Below are 23499 nucleotides of genomic sequence, written 5' to 3'. Positions count from 1 at the left end.
CAATTCAATTAGGTTACACAACTTAAGAGATCAATATGTGATCATTGCATACAAGGGTAGATGGCAGCTGCACTATATAGTCTGAGCAGTGAGGAGCAATGCTGGAGAAGAAGAGCACCTAAAGGGAGGGGGGCTGCATATATAGATATACATAACCATATAGGGGGGCTGCATATATAAAACACTATAGGGAGGGGGGCTGCATAAACAAAACTATAGGAAGGGGGCTGCTATAAAGTGTGAGGGAATGGGGGGCTTGTCTTAGTAGTACATGGGTGGGAGGTAGGCTATTAATTTACTGGTGAAGTTTAGGTGGGGGCTAATTATTTAATGGGTGCTATTTTATTTGTGGGGTGATGGTGGAGCAATTTAATTATTGGTGGGGTCTAATACATTTAGATGGGGTGATGGGAAATGGTTATATTAAAAGTAAATGCTATTAATTTATTGCTGGGGCTGTTTAGAGGTAGGGTAATAGGTTTAGTTATTAAATGGCAATACTATTAATTTAATGACAGGGCTGGAAGGAGGAACATAGATCTATTTTACTATAATTTTAATGTTGGGTCTGGAGAGGCCTAATTATTAAATGAGGGTGCTATTGATTTAATGCTGAAGATGCTTGGAGTTTTTTAAATTGTATGTACCTATTTCCTTTTCCAAATAGGGCCTCGAACATTTAGAACAAATGGCCAGCCCCCATTGCACTGACAATATTATTAATCCTGCCTCCTGTGCACTTAGTATATCACCAGCAAACCCTTGGAATAGCTATCCCCTTCACTTATGCCATTGTCTGCCAACCCTCCCTGTACTGTTATTAATTAAAACCACCCCCAATCACTGGGCACATTTATGGCTCATACACAATTGTTACAAAAGAAGTGTTTTCTTACCGATGATTGAAGCATTTCACCTTTGTGGTGATCGCACTGGATATCCATTTATTATAAGGATTATTTTTAGTGCAATTTTTGAAACACACAGTACACATTTTTATATATTAAAAAAAGAGATTTGATTCTCCTGAACCTCTCTAAGATCTCTATCTGCGTTAAGATAAGTGAAAATTGTCGCAAGATTTTTTACCATTGGTATCTGGTCCCACACCGTCTTCATATAATATATCCAAGCTCCTCACTGCTGTGTTGGGCGTCAATGTGGTCAAGAGGGTACCCTGTCTCATATATGGTGGCACTGTCCAAAACTGCTCCCTTTCTGGGAATCGATCCACCGGTTAATCTGCAAAATTACTCAGGTTTCTCTTCCTCCATCTCTCTCTTATTCTCTACTCCCCCGCTCAATTCCTAAGACACCGAAACCAACTCAAAAACTTATTACACATATTCTTAGTGCTGTTAGATGCCAAATTGCCCTTTTTGGAAAAACCCAAGTCCACCAGTCCTGCCCTCTGTCATCAACCGCATTTGGCAGGGGAAGATGCAACAGAGCGTTGAGGTGCTCATATGCTGCTCTGGCAGACTGATCAGATACGATTGTGCCAACATGTTTCGTAATAGTTAAACTTATTAAACAAAGTCAGATATGTTTCTATGAAAGGAATATTGGAAGGATGTGTTAGTAGGCACCTAAATAAGTTTGAGCAAAGAGGTTTTTAATCATTCGCACATCATCCAAAAGGAATCATGTAATTTTATTGCACAGGACTGGCAGCTCTTCCCTGAAATACTTTAGTAATGACCCACTGTGTATTAAGTCATTACATTTAGGTTTTCCTAAATGTTATTACAACCACATTCCAGGAGTTCTAAATCCCGCCTACTTTTGTGTTGGCCCCACCTACCTCTGTAGAATGTGGTTGGGTACATTGTAACAATCTCTATATCTGTACAGTGATAGTGTTCTTAATATGTTCCTTGTCCCAGTGCAGATTACTGCAGAGAGAGACAGGCTGCATTCATCACCTCATACTATAATTGTATTTATTTGATATATAAACATATTTTATGGCACTGTCATTTACTATTGTAACACGCTTTTATTGAGTGGTTAGTGCCTCCACCAGAATTTATACTTAGACTAAGTACCTGAGATATACTGTAAGTACCAGGGGACAGTCACAAAACCCTTCCCTATAGTTCTTTAGTGATATTTAATCAAACAAATTCATGCAATAAAAAAAACCCGTTAAATTATATTTTTGATGATAAATAGAAAGTATTAATTACATAATAAAAACAGAGGTGACTATCATATAGCACATCCCAGAAATTAATACATTCAATGTATACAGAAATCAACATGTAATCTGTATAATTTAACTAATCTTCTGGATAATATCACATTACTCCATAAATCACTAATTTATAAGTAGACAGCCTTAAACTTACACATGATAAATTAGATTGTTGCGCTACTAATAATTGTCTTTATAATCTTTACTTTAATACTATTACTGTATATATGAAATCAGTGGTCTTATACTATATAATATGTATGTATCCTTACATTATAGTTACAGAGATCAAAGATAGATAGATAGATAGATACGAGATAGATAGATATGAGATAGATAGATAGATAGATATGAGATAGATATGAGATAGATAGATAGATAGATAGATAGATAGATAGATAGATAGATAAATATGGGATAGATAGATAGATATGAAATAGATAGATTGACAGATAGATTGATAGATAGATAGATAGATAGATAGATAGATAGATAGATAGATATGAGATAGATAGATATGAAATAGATAGCTAGATATATATGAGATAGATAGATTGACAGATAGATTGACAGATAGATAGATAGATAGATATGAGATAGATAGATATGAGATAGATAGATAGATAGATAGATAGATAGATAGATAGATAGATAAATATGGGATAGAGAGATAGATAGATAGATAGATAGATAGATATGAAATAGATAGCTAGATAGATATGAGATAGATAGATAGATAGATAGATAGATAGATATGGGATAGATAGATAGATAGATAGGTAGATAGATATAAGATAGATAGAAAGATATGAGATAGATAGATAGATAGATAGATAGATAGATAGATAGATAGATAGATAGATATGAGATAGATAGATAGATAGATAGATAGATAGATAGATAGATAGATGGATAGGTATGAGATGAATAGATAGATATGCGATTGATAGATAGATTATGTGATAGATAGATAGATAGGAGATAGATAGATAGATAGATAGATAGATAGATAGATAGATAGATAGGTATGAGATGGATAGATAGATATGCAATTGATAGATAGATTATGTGATAGATAGATAGATATGAGATTGATTGATAGATAGATAGATAGATAGATAAATATGGGATAGATAGATATAAAATAGATAGATAGATATGAGATAGATAGATAGATAGATAGATTGACAGATAGATAGATAGATAGATAGATAGATAGAGATAGATAGATAGATATGAGATAGATAGATAGATAGATTGACAGATAGATAGATATGAGTTAGATAAATAGATAGATATGAGATAGATAGATAGATAGATAGATAGATAGATAGATAGATGGATAGATATGAGATAGATAGATATGGGATAGATAGATATTAAATAGATAGATATGAGATAGATAGATAGATATGAGATAGATAGATAGATAGATATGAGATAGATAGATAGATATGTGATAGATAGATAGATAGATAGATAGATAGATAGATAGATAGATAGATAGATAGATAAATATGGGATAGATAGATATGAAATAGATAGATATGAGATAGATAGATAGATAGATAGATAGATAGATAGATAGATAGATAGATAGATAGATAGATAGAGATAGATAAATATGGGATAGATAGATATGAAATAGATAGATATGAAATAGATAGCTAGATAGATATGAGATAGATAGATAGATAGATATGAGATAGATAGAAAGATAGACAGATCAATAAATAGATATGAGATAGATATAGATAGATATCTCAATATCACCATTGAATGGCCGTTGTGCACGTATTAACAGTTGAGGTATTTAACTGTTGCAGCATTGAGGTCTGCAGTATAATCAGTGAATATCATTGTGCAGTTTTTATGTTTTAATCACGCCGACCAATATGTCTTGAATTAATGGAAAAACTACAGTAAATGAAGAGGTTTCCACTTTCCATATTGTTGTCACATTATATAGCCTTTCATCGAATCCATCTCCAACCAACTTGTAAACCATATAATTTAAACATCACTTTATTTCTTAAAAATTTCAAGATATTGTTGTTGTTGAATCACAAAATGTAACTTTTCATAAATGACTGATGTCACAAACGTCTGTGGAAAGATGGACACACTACAGATACTAAGGGACTGATTCATTAAGAAAAGGAAAGCAAAACAATCAGTAGATTTGAACCTTGGCAAAACCATGTTACAATGGAAGGGGCACAAACTAGTTTATTATTTTGCACATAAGGAAAATACTGGCTGCTTTTTTATCTAACACACAAATACTTGATAGCTTTATTTTTACACTAACATTAAAAGTTGATCTAGGACATGTCCTGCCCAAATTATAAGTCTGGCCTCACATTTTAAATTTACCTCCCCCTCTAATGCAACATGGTTTTGCCAAGGTGCAAAGTTACTCATTTTCTTGCTTTGCTTTCCTTAATAACTTGTGTGTGCATGAAATGATACCATTATCTTACAGACACATTTCGGGTGAGTGCTGGAGTATCAGGAAGATGGAACAATGTTTATTGCACAGACATGAGCTATGAGACGGGATTTCATTTTCACAATATAGACATGGTGTCGTGAACATAGAGAACTTACAGTTATTTATAAGGGTTAACCCACTACATAATTGTGGGGGATAAGGCCTAAAATCATAACTACATTGTAAATATGTTATATCAATTGAATTCATTAATAAGCTTAGCTACTAAAGTGTAAAGGTTGAAGACAGATTGTCTGAAGTATGTGTATTTGATGGCTTTGCACATCCCGTGTGACAAGAAAGGAGTGTCAACTGTGGTAGTTTCAAAGAGTCATTGCTGTGAAATATATCCTGGCCTGGGATGGAGTTTGACACCTGAATAGACTTTTAGGAACCTCTCAGCAGGGCACCTGGCTCACAGAGGCCATGTGCTAAGTTGGCTATACTTTATATAGACTAATAGAATTTAGTTTTAAAATATGCCACTTAAAATCAATAAAAGTAGTAATCAACCACATATTTCTCCATAGCATGATGAAGGGCAGCTCATATGTCAAATTCAGAATTCTGCCCCACAGAGAAGTTAAGAAAATGAGTATAAGCTCTAAAATTATACTGTATCTGGGCGTGTTTGGTATCAAAAGATGGACAAATTCATAGGGGATTTATTAATAATTAAATTGGATCTGTGAGACGCGCCACAGAAACGTTAGGTCACATAGTAGAATTGGTTAGTAAATCAGACAACATGCAAATGGTGATTGAAAAAGTGTCACAGGCCACAACCCCTGGGGTTAGGAAGAGGTGTGGAAGTGTCTTTAAAATGCTTAGATCAGGTAGAGCAAATTGTCAGACTTTTGGGAAATCAATTGTGTACCAGTGTTGGACAGTATATTGGGGTCCTATTGCTTGTATTCAGTAGGTGGTGACAAACCTGAAATGTGAGAGGTGTGAGTGCTGTTTGGAGACGATTCAGTAGATCTATAACCTGTGTGATAGGTAGAGAGAGACTACAGGCTGTAATCATGTGTGACCTCATACAGCGAACACCCCACAGTCACGGCAGCTGGGAGCGTGTTCATGACACATGGCAACATGACAGATCCCGGATGTTACATCGGTCACATTCCCAACTTAAGATACCTAATGGCCTAATGGCTGTAGTTATTTCTTCTTTTGTGTTTATTTTAGCCCAGCCCGTCCTCTTGGTGACACATATTTACTAAAAGCGTTTTACTATACACAGTGCTAATTCACAATATACTAGAGGAGATGCTCAGTAACCTATCTGCCGCTGTCACTTGGGGCTTCATGTTGTGGTTTGTTGTGGTAGAAGATGAGACATACGGCAATGACTAGTATACACCCGGACACCACCAGCCGTATTATATTTTGCACCGTGTAATCTGAGAAGAGGAATAATGAGACATGATAAGTACTGGAGAATACAATTAGAGACCAGAGAACTATAGGAAATAAGTGATGTAGACATCCTGGCTGGAGTATAAGATCCACCAGTGACCCCGACCTGTCGGTTCTATATCGGACCCAGTTTTTTGGCTCTTAGTTCTAGAATCTTGACAAAGAATACTCATATCTGAGCACTGTTTGTACAATGTGATTCTACCGTAGATCTACCCTATTGTCACAGGAATTCCCAGCATTGTCACCATGTTACGTTAGTAGGGATTTATCCCAGGTCCGTAGATCTGAGTCCTTTCTTGGGGCCTGAATCGGACATCTCAGGGTATGACTACCAGACCTAGGCATCTGTGTTGACATGGATCTAATAGTAACTAATATTGTACTTATTAATAGAGTCAGCTTATATCTATTAGTAGTAACAATGTTGGGAGACCTATTAGACTCTATGATTGTTTCCTAAACGTCTCTTCTGGTAAAATAAAAATAAAAAAAAATAGCTGAAAAACAAAAGAAGATAAAACACCTCACTGTTTCTGTTCTCTAAGACTTTGATTAAAATAAATATTTTCGGTGTACCTGAAGGTGAATACATTTAGGGTAATTCTCAGAAAATTCTCAGAATATGTAAAAGTAACCGTGGGAGAATGATGGATGTATATTGTTTTGTGATTTTTGTTCCTCTAAAACAGTATAAAATGTGCTTACACAGTGAGACACTAGTTGGTGTAAAGCTGGGTACACACTACAGGGTTTTCACCTGATTATCGGGCCAATCACACGTTAAACGACGGGTTCGGCCCGATATCACATTAATGGGTACTCTCCAATGGTGAACAATAAACGTTCCAAGGCACATCGAATCGTTTGATTTTATAAACGGACTAAAAAAAATCTATAAACGATGGAACAATGTTGTTCCAATTCTGCAGTGTGTGTGCACTCAGGACCGGCAGTGTCCATAGATCTCTATGGAGTCTGCAGAGTCACCATCTCAGCCGATGGTCATGACAGATGAAGAGCACAGATCTGAAGGTAAATCTTATAAACCGTTTATAGTGTGTACACATGAATCGGCTGCTGATCGGGACTTTCACTCTCAGTTATTGGTAAAATCATTAACGATATTGCTTTGGGAGAAATGTTGTGTAGTGGGTACCCAGCCTAAGAGTTGTCCATTGTCCCTGATATATTGGTTTTGCATCTACAGATATTCAGTATCTCGTTAATCTGAGATACAGAAGTCATTATTACAATAGAATCAAACGGCTCATTAAATTAATGCAACTAACAACCAATCCCAACAAAAAGGAGAAGGTTTAGATGCTAATGAGTATGACAGATAAAATATAAAGTAACCCAGAAAAAATAGCTGAAAACTACATCACAGGATATGTGATTGTCAGAGACTGGAGGAATATGAGGGGACACATGACACTGTGAACATGTAATGCTTAGAATGGAATAGATCTAGTATCAGACACCAACCTAGTCTTATATGGATATACAACATGTCACTTGTCTTCCTCACATTGTCCGTGGAAGTTCTCACATCACAGGTATAATACGCAGAATCCTCCAGCTGAGCTGACAGAACTCTGTATGTATCAGATACACTGAATTCCTGAACATTCCGCCCATCTCTGTAGAAAGCAAATTGCAGCTCTGTGGTGTCTCTGAGAGGAGCAAGAGTTGTGTCACATGTCAGGAACATGTCATCACCGTCATTTATTGTGTTTGGAGACATTTTTATTTTTGGATATGAGAACAGCTCTGGAAGAGAAACATATTAAAATAAAAAAATGGAGAAAAAATAGATGTTACAGACCAAATTTCCTTTTAAAATTTAGATATCATTTTAGGATCTCAACCTCCAATCTCCTCATCTCACTACAGATGATTATAACCCAATTGCCCCCTGCACACCATTATTCCAGCACTTCATAATGGATGAATGGTTCTAGCTCCAGCTACTTTGCACACACAACTCCCTCATCGCACAGACCCGCTTATTGCACAGACCCTCTCATTACATATTCTCCATTACCAACCACTTTGCATAGACCCCAAATCTCAGAGCGCATTCTTTGCACAGACCACCCCTCATTACACAGACCCGTATTGCAAGTCAATTTGCACAGAACTCCCAATTGTACAATTTCCACCTCACTATCACTGTACTTACAAAACATATTCCGGTGGTCACATCTGAGCTCTGTACGGCCTCCAGGACCCCCATATTATGTGCACTCTACACATCATGAGCATCTCACAGAGAGCGTCCTGTAGATCTTCTCCCTGGGACCTCCAGGCTGTGGTCATATCACAGGGAGGTTCTGGGGCAGCAGGACAGTGCACCACTAGTGTCACAGAGGGGGAACCGATTTTAGCACCAGGAAGGTTGGACGTTGATGTGACATTGTTACTCTGCCCTTTTCAGGTCTATTCACTGACAGTCAGAGGTAAAATGTGTTTATAGGGATGTTCTCTAGGACTATAAAGTGAGCCTACACCTTATAATGGACAAGAACCATTATGGCGGTGCAGGTTTAGAAATGAGCCTTGGGTAGGGTTACCACCTGGTCGGTGTATTTCAGCCGGATCGGTAGAAATGTGATTTGGTGCCAAAGTTATTATCATGGCCGAAAACATAACAGAGGTAGGATGGACAGTATTATTTCCAGAAATGAGGCAACCCCACCCTTAGTGATATGGGTGTAATATATGAGCTATGTTACATTTCAGTGAGTATCGGGGGTGACCATGGTCCTGTCACTCTCCACACAGTAGCTGTTGCCAGAACAGACTGTTATTGGGAACTTCGGGAGGACGGGGGCAGATGAGAATCAAGTGTTAGTTTCTTTACCATAAATCTGATCTGTAATCAGCAGGTGATGTATCTGTACAGAACCCCGAGCCCTCAATGTAGAACCCAACATTTCTGTAATCTCAATGCTGGCAGCTGCAATATCTAATTAACAGAGCAGCGATGAGAAGACTTGGGGCTAGATTTACTAATCTGCGAGTTTGAAAAAGTGGGGATGTTGTCTATAGCAACCAATCAAATTCTAGCTTTCATTTATTTAGTACTTTCCACAAAATGACAGCTAGAATCTGATTGGTTGCTATAGGCAACATCCCCACTTTTTCAAACCCGCAGCTTAGTAAATCTAGCCCTTGGTGACTATATTTAGTTTAGATCTCTTACTTTATTCTGATTTCCTGTTGTGATCTCTATCAATCATTCTCTCACTGAGACTTTGTATCTTATTTTCCTTAGAGTGATGAAGCTGTCTCTGTAGCTGTCTCTGTAGCTGTCTCTCCTTCCTTGATACAACTGCCTCTGTTTTCCTCTGCTTATATTCCTGTCTATTTTAACATTCGTTATCTTCTTTTACAATCAGGTTACTTCTTTTTCTTTCATTTACTAAGTAACACAACAGGGATTACAAGTGCAGCGTATCTTGTATATTCAGTATGATCTGTCCAGGTAAATCATCACCCAAACTGTATAACAATAAGGGAAGTGCGGATATTCTGCATGATGGGATCTTCTGCCCATACTGGCCCTTCCTATGGTTTAGCTCTGCTATTCCTGATTGGCTGAACTGTCACTTAGAATAAAGGACTATGTTATGACAGTAACATACTGTGACTACATGTAATACTCCCCATAGATAATAATATATCACATTTCTAGTGCAGGAATTCCCCACAATTTACCTGTCACATAGATATGGGATTCTGCTGAGTAATTATGATAACGAGAATCAACCCCAGCATAGTAAATAGCAGCGGTACTGCATTATGTATACATCAATGCATAATGACTGGTTCCGCTGTTGAATGGTAAATGGACAGCCAAGTTTGGCATCCTCAAATGTTCTTGTTAAATTGATCCATTATTAATCTGAGATATGTACAGAATAGAAATCATTATTAGGATAGAGCCAAACAGCCCATTCATTTATTCCACCTAACAACCAATCCTGGTATCAAGGAGAAAGTTCAGATGCTGTTGAGCACAATAGACCTTGCCCAGTGCCGGCCCCTCGGTCCGGTGGATGTAAAGGTGCAGTGTGGAGCCACAACACCGAGACCTCTGCTCATGCCCTTTATATGCCCATCAGACCTTTCCACATGCCCAATAGATCTCCTCACATGTGTACTACATGCAGAGCTGCACAGAGACCCATAAATGCCTGCATTACATTTCTGGGAATGGAGTGTCTTATGTCGTAAGGAAAAATCATTGTCCATCCGTCATGGGAGGTTCTGCATAATTTCTTAGTGAATCTTATTGGAATCTTGTTCCCCCAAATATACTATATTGTCCATACTGGTCAGTTGAATTCTGAATGAATGTAAAACTCCAAAATAGATAATAATATATCACATTTCTAGTGCAGGAATTTCCCACAACTCACCTGTCACAGAGATATGGGATACAGCTGAGTAATTATAATAACAAGAATCTCCAACATAGCTAAAAAAAAAATTCACATTTCTAGTGAAGGATTTCACTACAACTTACCTAATACAGAGATTTTGGATTCAGCAGAGTAATGATGATATGTATTATCATCACGATGCAGTAATTGTCGTGTACATCTGTATGTGCCGGTCACACTTTTATCTACTTTATCAATATGTAACACAGAGTCAGTGACTGAGGATTGTATCACTTCACCGTCCTTGTAAAATACTGTGTTTATTCCAGGATAGCCAGTAGTATTGTGACATCTCAGAGTCAGGGGGTCTCCTTCATAAACGGTGGGGAGTCTCTGCAGAATGAGATATTCTGTAATATGAAAACAATATTATTGATGTGTTAGTGAATCTAATTGAAGTACAGCAAGTGGAAATTGAGGATCTGAGCTGATAACTCACCATAACTAACATCCAGTCTGACAGGATGACTGTAATCACCAGTACTGGTCCTACACTGGTAATCTCCACTGTCTGACTCATCAGCAAATTTAATCTCAAAGCTCTGTTGGTCTCTATGTATCGTATCGTTGTCCTTATACCAGTAATATGTCTGTGTCTCTTCTGCAGCAGGTCCTGTGTTACATGTTATAGTCACTGATTCATCGATGAATATATTATAATAATTAGGAGAGAAGATCACCACAGGTCTGACTGCAGCACCTACAATACAGCAGAGGTGGCAGTTACAGGAACCTCAGGGACACACAGACTGTGACTGAATATATTACATTACAATTACCAGAGACAGAGAGGATTCTGGACCGGCACATATAAATACATTGCTCAGGAACTTGTACAGACATGACCTGATCACTGGTAGAGAGGAGTCAAATAATCTTTACCATTTCCTAATGAATTTGATCTACCATGAGGTTATAGATGTGAAATGTGTGATTTGTGGGCACTATACCTGCTAATTGTTATGTTTATTTTATTAGACAATCTCAATTTCTATTTTAAAAGAGGTGGGGCCTAAATATGTGTAGGAGGAGCTAAGCCCATATTGTAATATTGATGGTACGTCTACTATACTTGGTCCTGATCTCAGTACCGTACCTTCCAGTATAAGGGCTGAAAGTCACCCAACTGCACATAGTTCCCTTAACCCACCTTCGACTTTAAATCCAGCCCATGCCAAAGGCCCTACTATCGATAGCTTCTACTGCGTACTTTACATCTTATCTTTATTCGCTACATATTACTCATCAAGATCATTTAAATGCCAGAGAAATAATAGCAATGAAACAAGTCACTGACAACATGGATATTGTGAGGCTGACAAAGGGGATTGGGGTATCAGTATTAACAAGAGCAGATGTTTCTAAGCTAAGATATCGTATAACATGTATAAAAGTGTTACAATATACCTTAACTTATAAACGTCTAACAGGAGATCCCCCAGACAGGTATAATATTGCCCTCACAGACAATCTTATTAAAGGGTTGAAACTGGTATTTTGAATCAAGCTAAATTTGACTTTATTTAGGTTAAACACCAAAGAACCATCAGTTACCGAGAATTCAATAAAGCCTCAGTACCTTAATACTATACAACCCTTAGTTTACAATCTTCAATCCTTTATTAAGGATTCCACCGCTCTATGAGGTGCTAGCAATATAATCGGCAACGATTTCAGGCCGGACATTGCTACAAAATGACAAAATGTTATAAATGTTATCAGTACGATAAACGGTGTAATTAATTGTTTTCCATAAAATTCTTAGTAAATTTTTTTTGCAGTGTTTGTAACTGTATCCGTTACTGTCGCTGTGGATCTGCTTGTATCATACACGGGGGGAAGTCTGTTATATATTTACATGGTGTGAAAAGTTATTTTAGAAATTCTAACTTCCACGTCAAACATGTTGGAGTTGACTCTTCAAGACAAAATTAGAGGCGTTGTTCAATCCTTGACAAATTCCTCTACTCTCATAGCTGCCAGAAATAGTCCTGTAGAGCGAACTAAAGAAAACTGAAAAGTTGCCCAATCAATTTATAACTAGTAATAGGTGTAAACAAGGGGAGGGGAAGGAGACTGCAAGAACATACAAAAAAGTACCCCCTGCACCCATCTAGATACTGAGATTTTATGTATTTTAGATACTGAGATTTTATGTAAAAAAACCACTAATATTATCATCTAGACAGTGAGAGTCCCAACATTGGCTTAGATATAAAAATGTATACAATTGAGAAGTCAACTTAAAATAGGATGTCTGTGGGATGTATTACTACAGTTGTCAATATGCCTTTATAGATCTGACCAGAGTGGACGGTTTTATAACATGAGAACTGGGTTTAATCATTCAAATTAATTCCTGGATTGCTGAAACTTAAATATATCATTATTGTCTTATCATGTGGTCCCTGACCCAAAATATTTAATTTATGGTGTTTCCCGAAATCCTGCGTGCAAAACTACAAAATGATAAACTAACTATTGCAATTCCATTATTATTTTACTTTGTATCTAACTTAACCGTTACTTATATTTCAGTAAAAATAATATGGTTAAGTTGCAGCAATATGATGGAAAGTCATTCATTTATAACTAAACCCCGGGTCTTAAGATGACGACTGAAGTGAAAGAATTTAATTAGCAGTTTAAATATAACTGATTCAGAGCCAACAAATCACAAAACAATGTGCAACTCTTTTTAAATTTGTCATTTTTGAACAAAATTTTAATTTCAATTATTTTTAAATCCCCGATTCTAAACAAATTAAAAAAAGGTGACCACATTTAATCTGAAACTTTTATACCTCTAAAATAAGGTGTTTTTTTTCTGTATTTATATAATATGTGGACTGATTCGCCAACATAGGACTGATAGTGGAAGAAGGACCTTGGGATGTTCATTTGTACTAACCCCATCCTGCTAACACTGAAATATAATGTATATAATATATACGTTTGTTGTGGCGCCATTCATTGCATTCACTTTTGCTTCATTGGTGGCAGGATGAGCCATTGATCTAAATGAAGCATGTTCCATCTGCTATCTCTATCTATAATGTTCTATAGCTAAAACGAAGTAACCAGAACTACACACATTACAACATATAGAAGAGGGCTCCTGTGCATCTGTCCATATACACAGAATAACACATACGCCGCCTCGGTTACATTTAGGATTAAAGCAAAAAAAAAAAGGAGCAAATTTGTCGTTACTGCCAGGAGTTCTTACACATATGATAGGACTGAGATACTGAGAATGACACCCAGCACACAGAGCAGGGGCTTCTCACACATATGATAGGACTGAGATACTGAGAATGACACCCAGCACACAGAGCAGGAGCTTCTCACACATATGATAGGACTGAGATACTGAGAATGACACCCAGCACACAGAGCAGGAGCTTCTCACACATATAATAGGACTGAGATACTGAGAATGACATCCAGCACACAGAGCAGGGGCTTCTCACACATATGATAGGACTGAGATACTGAGAATGACACCCAGCACACAGAGCAGGAGCTTCTCACACATATGATAGGACTGAGATACTGAGAATGACACCCAGCACACAGAGCAGGAGCTTCTCACACATATAATAGGACTGAGATACTGAGAATGACACCCAGCACACAGAGCAGGAGCTTCTCACACATATGATAGGACTGAGATACTGAGAATGACACCCAGCACACAGAGCAGGAGCTTCTCACACATATAATAGGACTGAGATACTGAGAATGACACCCAGCACACATAGCAGGAGCTTCTCACACATATGATAGGACTGAGATACTGAGAATGACACCCAGCACACATAGCAGGAGCTTCTCACACATATAATAGGACTGAGATACTGAGAATGACACCCAGCACACAGAGCAGGAGCTTCTCACACATATAATAGGACTGAGATACTGAGAATGACACCCAGCACACAGAGCAGGAGCTTCTCACACATATGATAGGACTGAGATACTGAGAATGACACCCAGCACACATAGCAGGAGCTTCTCACACATATGATAGGACTGAGATACTGAGAATGACATCCAGCACACAGAGCAGGAGCTTCTCACACATATAATAGGACTGAGATACTGAGAATGACACCCAGCACACAGAGCAGGAGCTTCTCACACATATAATAGGACTGAGATACTGAGAATGACACCCAGCACACAGAGCAGGAGCTTCTCACACATATGATAGGACTGAGATACTGAGAATGACACCCAGCACACAGAGCAGGAGCTTCTCACACATATGATAGGACTGAGATACTGAGAATGACACCCAGCACACAGAGCAGGAGCTTCTCACACATATGATAGGACTGAGATACTGAGAATGACACCCAGCACACAGAGCAGGAGCTTCTCACACATATGATAGGACTGAGATACTGAGAATGACACCCAGCACACAGAGCAGGAGCTTCTCACACATATAATAGGACTGAGATACTGAGAATGACACCCAGCACACAGAGCAGGAGCTTCTCACACATATAATAGGACTGAGATACTGAGAATGACACCCAGCACACAGAGCAGGAGCTTCTCACACATATGATAGGACTGAGATACTGAGAATGACACCCAGCACACAGAGCAGGAGCTTCTCACACATATAATAGGACTGAGATACTGAGAATGACACCCAGCACACAGAGCAGGAGCTTCTCACACATATAATAGGACTGAGATACTGAGAATGACACCCAGCACACAGAGCAGGAGCTTCTCACACATATAATAGGACTGAGATACTGAGAATGACACCCAGCACACAGAGCAGGAGCTTCTCACACATATGATAGGACTGAGATACTGAGAATGACACCCAGCACACAGAGCAGGAGCTTCTCACACATATAATAGGACTGAGATACTGAGAATGACACCCAGCACACAGAGCAGGAGCTTCTCACACATATAATAGGACTGAGATACTGAGAATGACACCCAGCACACAGAGCAGGAGCTTCTCACACATATAATAGGACTGAGATACTGAGAATGACATCCAGCACACAGAGCAGGAGCTTCTCACACATATAATAGGACTGAGATACTGAGAATGACACCCAGCACACAGAGCAGGAGCTTCTCACACATATAATAGGACTGAGATACTGAGAATGACACCCAGCACACAGAGCAGGAGCTTCTCACACATATAATAGGACTGAGATACTGAGAATGACACCCAGCACACATAGCAGGAGCTTCTCACACATATAATAGGACTGAGATACTGAGAATGACACCCAGCACACAGAGCAGGAGCTTCTCACACATATAATAGGACTGAGATACTGAGAATGACACCCAGCACACAGAGCAGGAGCTTCTCACACATATGATAGGACTGAGATACTGAGAATGACACCCAGCACACAGAGCAGGAGCTTCTCACACATATAATAGGACTGAGATACTGAGAATGACACCCAGCACACATAGCAGGAGCTTCTCACACATATGATAGGACTGAGATACTGAGAATGACACCCAGCACACATAGCAGGAGCTTCTCACACATATAATAGGACTGAGATACTGAGAATGACATCCAGCACACAGAGCAGGAGCTTCTCACACATATAATAGGACTGAGATACTGAGAATGACACCCAGCACACAGAGCAGGAGCTTCTCACACATATGATAGGACTGAGATACTGAGAATGACATCCAGCACACAGAGCAGGAGCTTCTCACACATATAATAGGACTGAGATACTGAGAATGACATCCAGCACACAGAGCAGGAGCTTCTCACACATATGATAGGACTGAGATACTGAGAATGACATCCAGCACACAGAGCAGGAGCTTCTCACACATATAATAGGACTGAGATACTGAGAATGACACCCAGCACACAGAGCAGGAGCTTCTCACACATATGATAGGACTGAGATACTGAGAATGACATCCAGCACACAGAGCAGGAGCTTCTCACACATATGATAGGACTGAGATACTGAGAATGACACCCAGCACACAGAGCAGGAGCTTCTCACACATATAATAGGACTGAGATACTGAGAATGACATCCAGCACACAGAGCAGGAGCTTCTCACACATATGATAGGACTGAGATACTGAGAATGACACCCAGCACACAGAGCAGGAGCTTCTCACACATATAATAGGACTGAGATACTGAGAATGACACCCAGCACACAGAGCAGGAGCTTCTCACACATATAATAGGACTGAGATACTGAGAATGACATCCAGCACACAGAGCAGGAGCTTCTCACACATATAATAGGACTGAGATACTGAGAATGACATCCAGCACACAGAGCAGGAGCTTCTCACACATATGATAGGACTGAGATACTGAGAATGACACCCAGCACACAGAGCAGGAGCTTCTCACACATATGATAGGACTGAGATACTGAGAATGACATCCAGCACACAGAGCAGGAGCTTCTCACACATATAATAGGACTGAGATACTGAGAATGACATCCAGCACACAGAGCAGGAGCTTCTCACACATATAATAGGACTGAGATACTGAGAATGACACCCAGCACACATAGCAGGAGCTTCTCACACATATGATAGGACTGAGATACTGAGAATGACACCCAGCACACAGAGCAGGAGCTTCTCACACATATGATAGGACTGAGATACTGAGAATGACATCCAGCACACAGAGCAGGAGCTTCTCACACATATGATAGGACTGAGATACTGAGAATGACACCCAGCACACAGAGCAGGAGCTTCTCACACATATAATAGGACTGAGATACTGAGAATGACACCCAGCACACAGAGCAGGAGCTTCTCACACATATAATAGGACTGAGATACTGAGAATGACATCCAGCACACAGAGCAGGAGCTTCTCACACATATGATAGGACTGAGATACTGAGAATGACATCCAGCACACAGAGCAGGAGCTTCTCACACATATAATAGGACTGAGATACTGAGAATGACATCCAGCACACATAGCAGGAGCTTCTCACACATATAATAGGACTGAGATACTGAGAATGACATCCAGCACACAGAGCAGGAGCTTCTCACACATATAATAGGACTGAGATACTGAGAATGACATCCAGCACACAGAGCAGGAGCTTCTCACACATATGATAGGACTGAGATACTGAGAATGACATCCAGCACACAGAGCAGGAGCTTCTCACACATATAATAGGACTGAGATACTGAGAATGACACCCAGCACACATAGCAGGAGCTTCTCACACATATAATAGGACTGAGATACTGAGAATGACATCCAGCACACAGAGCAGGAGCTTCTCACACATATAATAGGACTGAAATACTGAGAATGACACCCAGCACACAGAGCAGGAGCTTCTCACACATATAATAGGACTGAGATACTGAGAATGACACCCAGCACACATAGCAGGAGCTTCTCACACATATGATAGGACTGAGATACTGAGAATGACACCCAGCACACAGAGCAGGAGCTTCTCACACATATGATAGGACTGAGATACTGAGAATGACATCCAGCACACAGAGCAGGAGCTTCTCACACATATGATAGGACTGAGATACTGAGAATGACACCCAGCACACAGAGCAGGAGCTTCTCACACATATAATAGGACTGAGATACTGAGAATGACACCCAGCACACAGAGCAGGAGCTTCTCACACATATAATAGGACTGAGATACTGAGAATGACATCCAGCACACAGAGCAGGAGCTTCTCACACATATGATAGGACTGAGATACTGAGAATGACATCCAGCACACAGAGCAGGAGCTTCTCACACATATAATAGGACTGAGATACTGAGAATGACACCCAGCACACATAGCAGGAGCTTCTCACACATATGATAGGACTGAGATACTGAGAATGACACCCAGCACACAGAGCAGGAGCTTCTCACACATATGATAGGACTGAGATACTGAGAATGACATCCAGCACACAGAGCAGGAGCTTCTCACACATATGATAGGACTGAGATACTGAGAATGACACCCAGCACACAGAGCAGGAGCTTCTCACACATATAATAGGACTGAGATACTGAGAATGACACCCAGCACACAGAGCAGGAGCTTCTCACACATATAATAGGACTGAGATACTGAGAATGACATCCAGCACACAGAGCAGGAGCTTCTCACACATATGATAGGACTGAGATACTGAGAATGACATCCAGCACACAGAGCAGGAGCTTCTCACACATATAATAGGACTGAGATACTGAGAATGACATCCAGCACACATAGCAGGAGCTTCTCACACATATAATAGGACTGAGATACTGAGAATGACATCCAGCACACAGAGCAGGAGCTTCTCACACATATAATAGGACTGAGATACTGAGAATGACATCCAGCACACAGAGCAGGAGCTTCTCACACATATGATAGGACTGAGATACTGAGAATGACATCCAGCACACAGAGCAGGAGCTTCTCACACATATAATAGGACTGAGATACTGAGAATGACACCCAGCACACATAGCAGGAGCTTCTCACACATATAATAGGACTGAGATACTGAGAATGACATCCAGCACACAGAGCAGGAGCTTCTCACACATATAATAGGACTGAGATACTGAGAATGACACCCAGCACACATAGCAGGAGCTTCTCACACATATAATAGGACTGAGATACTGAGAATGACACCCAGCACACAGAGCAGGAGCTTCTCACACATATAATAGGACTGAAATACTGAGAATGACACCCAGCACACAGAGCAGGAGCTTCTCACACATATAATAGGACTGAGATACTGAGAATGACATCCAGCACACAGAGCAGGAGCTTCTCACACATATGATAGGACTGAGATACTGAGAATGACACCCAGCACACAGAGCAGGAGCTTCTCACACATATAATAGGACTGAGATACTGAGAATGACACCCAGCACACAGAGCAGGAGCTTCTCACACATATGATAGGACTGAGATACTGAGAATGACACCCAGCACACAGAGCAGGAGCTTCTCACACATATGATAGGACTGAGATACTGAGAATGACACCCAGCACACAGAGCAGGAGCTTCTCACACATATAATAGGACTGAGATACTGAGAATGACACCCAGCACACAGAGCAGGAGCTTCTCACACATATGATAGGACTGAGATACTGAGAATGACATCCAGCACACAGAGCAGGAGCTTCTCACACATATAATAGGACTGAGATACTGAGAATGACACCCAGCACACATAGCAGGAGCTTCTCACACATATGATAGGACTGAGATACTGAGAATGACATCCAGCACACAGAGCAGGAGCTTCTCACACATATAATAGGACTGAGATACTGAGAATGACACCCAGCACACAGAGCAGGAGCTTCTCACACATATGATAGGACTGAGATACTGAGAATGACACCCAGCACACAGAGCAGGAGCTTCTCACACATATGATAGGACTGAGATACTGAGAATGACACCCAGCACACAGAGCAGGAGCTTCTCACACATATGATAGGACTGAGATACTGAGAATGACACCCAGCACACAGAGCAGGAGCTTCTCACACATATGATAGGACTGAGATACTGAGAATGACACCCAGCACACAGAGCAGGAGCTTCTCACACATATAATAGGACTGAGATACTGAGAATGACACCCAGCACACAGAGCAGGAGCTTCTCACACATATAATAGGACTGAGATACTGAGAATGACACCCAGCACACAGAGCAGGAGCTTCTCACACATATGATAGGACTGAGATACTGAGAATGACACCCAGCACACAGAGCAGGAGCTTCTCACACATATAATAGGACTGAGATACTGAGAATGACACCCAGCACACAGAGCAGGAGCTTCTCACACATATAATAGGACTGAGATACTGAGAATGACACCCAGCACACAGAGCAGGAGCTTCTCACACATATAATAGGACTGAGATACTGAGAATGACACCCAGCACACATAGCAGGAGCTTCTCACACATATAATAGGACTGAGATACTGAGAATGACACCCAGCACACAGAGCAGGAGCTTCTCACACATATAATAGGACTGAGATACTGAGAATGACACCCAGCACACAGAGCAGGAGCTTCTCACACATATAATAGGACTGAGATACTGAGAATGACACCCAGCACACAGAGCAGGAGCTTCTCACACATATAATAGGACTGAGATACTGAGAATGACACCCAGCACACATAGCAGGAGCTTCTCACACATATAATAGGACTGAGATACTGAGAATGACACCCAGCACACAGAGCAGGAGCTTCTCACACATATAATAGGACTGAGATACTGAGAATGACACCCAGCACACAGAGCAGGAGCTTCTCACACATATGATAGGACTGAGATACTGAGAATGACACCCAGCACACAGAGCAGGAGCTTCTCACACATATAATAGGACTGAGATACTGAGAATGACACCCAGCACACATAGCAGGAGCTTCTCACACATATGATAGGACTGAGATACTGAGAATGACACCCAGCACACATAGCAGGAGCTTCTCACACATATAATAGGACTGAGATACTGAGAATGACATCCAGCACACAGAGCAGGAGCTTCTCACACATATAATAGGACTGAGATACTGAGAATGACACCCAGCACACAGAGCAGGAGCTTCTCACACATATGATAGGACTGAGATACTGAGAATGACATCCAGCACACAGAGCAGGAGCTTCTCACACATATAATAGGACTGAGATACTGAGAATGACACCCAGCACACAGAGCAGGAGCTTCTCACACATATGATAGGACTGAGATACTGAGAATGACATCCAGCACACAGAGCAGGAGCTTCTCACACATATGATAGGACTGAGATACTGAGAATGACATCCAGCACACAGAGCAGGAGCTTCTCACACATATGATAGGACTGAGATACTGAGAATGACACCCAGCACACAGAGCAGGAGCTTCTCACACATATGATAGGACTGAGATACTGAGAATGACACCCAGCACACAGAGCAGGAGCTGTGATATTCATAAATAGATCAAGTCTTACACATTTATAATAAACATAGTTGCTGAGAATTAAACACAAACCTGCATATATATATATATATATATATATATATATTAGTACTTTTTTGACATAGAATGCACCGGAACCTTTTTTCTACAGATTTTCAAACTTTTGGCCCACGTCTTCTTTCATTTTTTTCTTTCCTCTGCGGTGCTGCTACAGTGCAGCACCGCATCTTAGTGTGTGTCCTGTTTCCGGCTCCTGCAGCGCCGTGACGTCACAGCGCTGCCAGTGAGAGGAGCTGCGATCAAGCAAACAGGCAGTGAAGCGAGAAAAGAAGCATAGAAGGTAAGTACAGACTACAGAAAGCGGGGGAGGGGGCAGAAAGAGAGGGCTACCAAAAAGATGAAGGGGGCAGAAAGAGAGGGCTACAGAAAAATGAGGGGGGCAGAAAGAGAGGGCTACAGAAAAACGAGGGGGGCAGAAAGAGAGGGCTACAAAAAGATGAAGGGGGCAGAAAGAGAGGGCTACAAAAAGATGAAGGGGCAGAAAGAGAGGGCTACAGAAAAATGAGGGGGGCAGAAAGAGAGGGCTACAGAAAAACGAGGGGGGCAGAAAGAGAGGGCTACACAAAAATGAGGGGGGCAGAAAGAGAGGGCTACACAAAAACGAGGGGGGCAGAAAGAGAGGGCTACACAAAAACGAGGGGGGCAGAATGAGAGGGCTTCACAAAAACGAGGGGGGCAGAAAGAGAGGGCTACACAAAAACGAGGGGTGCAGAAAGAGAGGGCTACACAAAAACGAGGGGGGCAGAAAGAGAGGGCTACAAAAAGAGTTCAGGCACCTTTTTTCTTACAAAAAAAGCACTATATGTAAATATCTATATATATATACACACACGTTCATACAGACATGTAGGTTTATCTATTTATCCTCTATTTGGAATTAGCTCACCTGTTTCTTCACTAGTCAGTGCTGAAAAACAAAATTAATTATAAATAAGATTAAAAATATATGAATTTATGAATTATCATGTGTCACATCATGTCCTGTAATGTTTGTATTAAATACTGACATAATATCATCACAACCAAACAACCTTCCTTCTTATTTACATGTATAAATGTAACCTGGCATCAAACGGCTCAAACGTCTCAGATTCCTCCCGATCATGTATTACATTTTATGTATTATGTATTGTACTGTTATCACATTACTACACAAATGTCCAGTCATTCACTTGACCAGTATTCTTATAATAACTTATTACAGACATTTTACATTACAGACTACGTCCATATGACACAACATAACATATATTATACAGATTCTCTCTACTTACAGCCTGGTATTAGGGCACCCAGGAACCACATTGTGCTGTGACTTGTTCTCACTGAGTAACTGTCTGGTCATTACACAGAAGATGTAGCTGTTCTCACTTCCTCTTTTTGGAAAAAGCTCATACAGTATTTATATTACGGGCGTGGCTTTACTGCCATACTGGCCGGACATGTCTTTCCCCAGCTCTCCATCAACAGAGCACTCATTGGTGGCCATCGGTGTCTTGCAGCCAATCATTCGGCCCCTGAACACGATTACCAGTTGAGCTACACTCAGGGCCTTAACTAGGGCTGTGCCACAGAGGCGATCGCCATGGGCGCAACGCTGAAGGGGGGGCGCAATTTAGGAATATTTTAGATTCATTTGGTTAAAATTGAGGGCTAGGGGGGTGGCATTTGTCTTTCTCGCCCCAGGCGCTAGAACTCTAATTACGAGTCTGGCTACACTCTCCCGCACACCTGGGAGTTTAAATTCTCTTTGTAGCTGCCCTACATCGTCCGGACCACGTTTGGGCCTGCTGCCTGGGTAAGCCACGGTCTGGCGTGTTCTGCACCCTGATCAGCAGCCCAAATC

At 40.4% G+C, this 23499-nt stretch overlaps 2 protein-coding genes across 2 annotated transcripts in view; both read right to left on the bottom strand.

The window, feature by feature from the left end:
• Window positions 1-4206: 4206 nt before the first annotated feature.
• Window positions 4207-23499, bottom strand: part of LOC142108743 (high affinity immunoglobulin gamma Fc receptor I-like) — a 50304-nt gene continuing 31011 nt past the window's right edge. The window contains exon 7 of the mRNA XM_075192584.1: window positions 4207-4638. The gene's annotated coding sequence lies outside the window, so the exon portion shown is untranslated. The remainder of the gene's footprint in view (window positions 4639-23499) is intronic.
• On the bottom strand, window positions 4750-23039 carry LOC142108744 (high affinity immunoglobulin gamma Fc receptor I-like). Its single transcript, XM_075192585.1, has 5 exons — window positions 22928-23039; window positions 11004-11264; window positions 10648-10914; window positions 7602-7886; window positions 4750-6097 (listed from the first exon to the last, which is right to left on the bottom strand). Exons 1-5 carry the CDS (start codon window positions 22956-22958, stop codon window positions 5976-5978), a joined length of 966 nt encoding a protein of 321 aa, XP_075048686.1. The 5' UTR covers window positions 22959-23039; the 3' UTR covers window positions 4750-5975.

This window comes from Mixophyes fleayi, chromosome 12 (assembly GCF_038048845.1).
Source record: "Mixophyes fleayi isolate aMixFle1 chromosome 12, aMixFle1.hap1, whole genome shotgun sequence".
NCBI classification, from domain to species: domain Eukaryota; kingdom Metazoa; phylum Chordata; class Amphibia; order Anura; family Limnodynastidae; genus Mixophyes; species Mixophyes fleayi.
The sequence above is the reverse complement of the archived record's forward strand: the minus strand, read 5'-3'. Positions and strand labels throughout refer to the sequence as shown.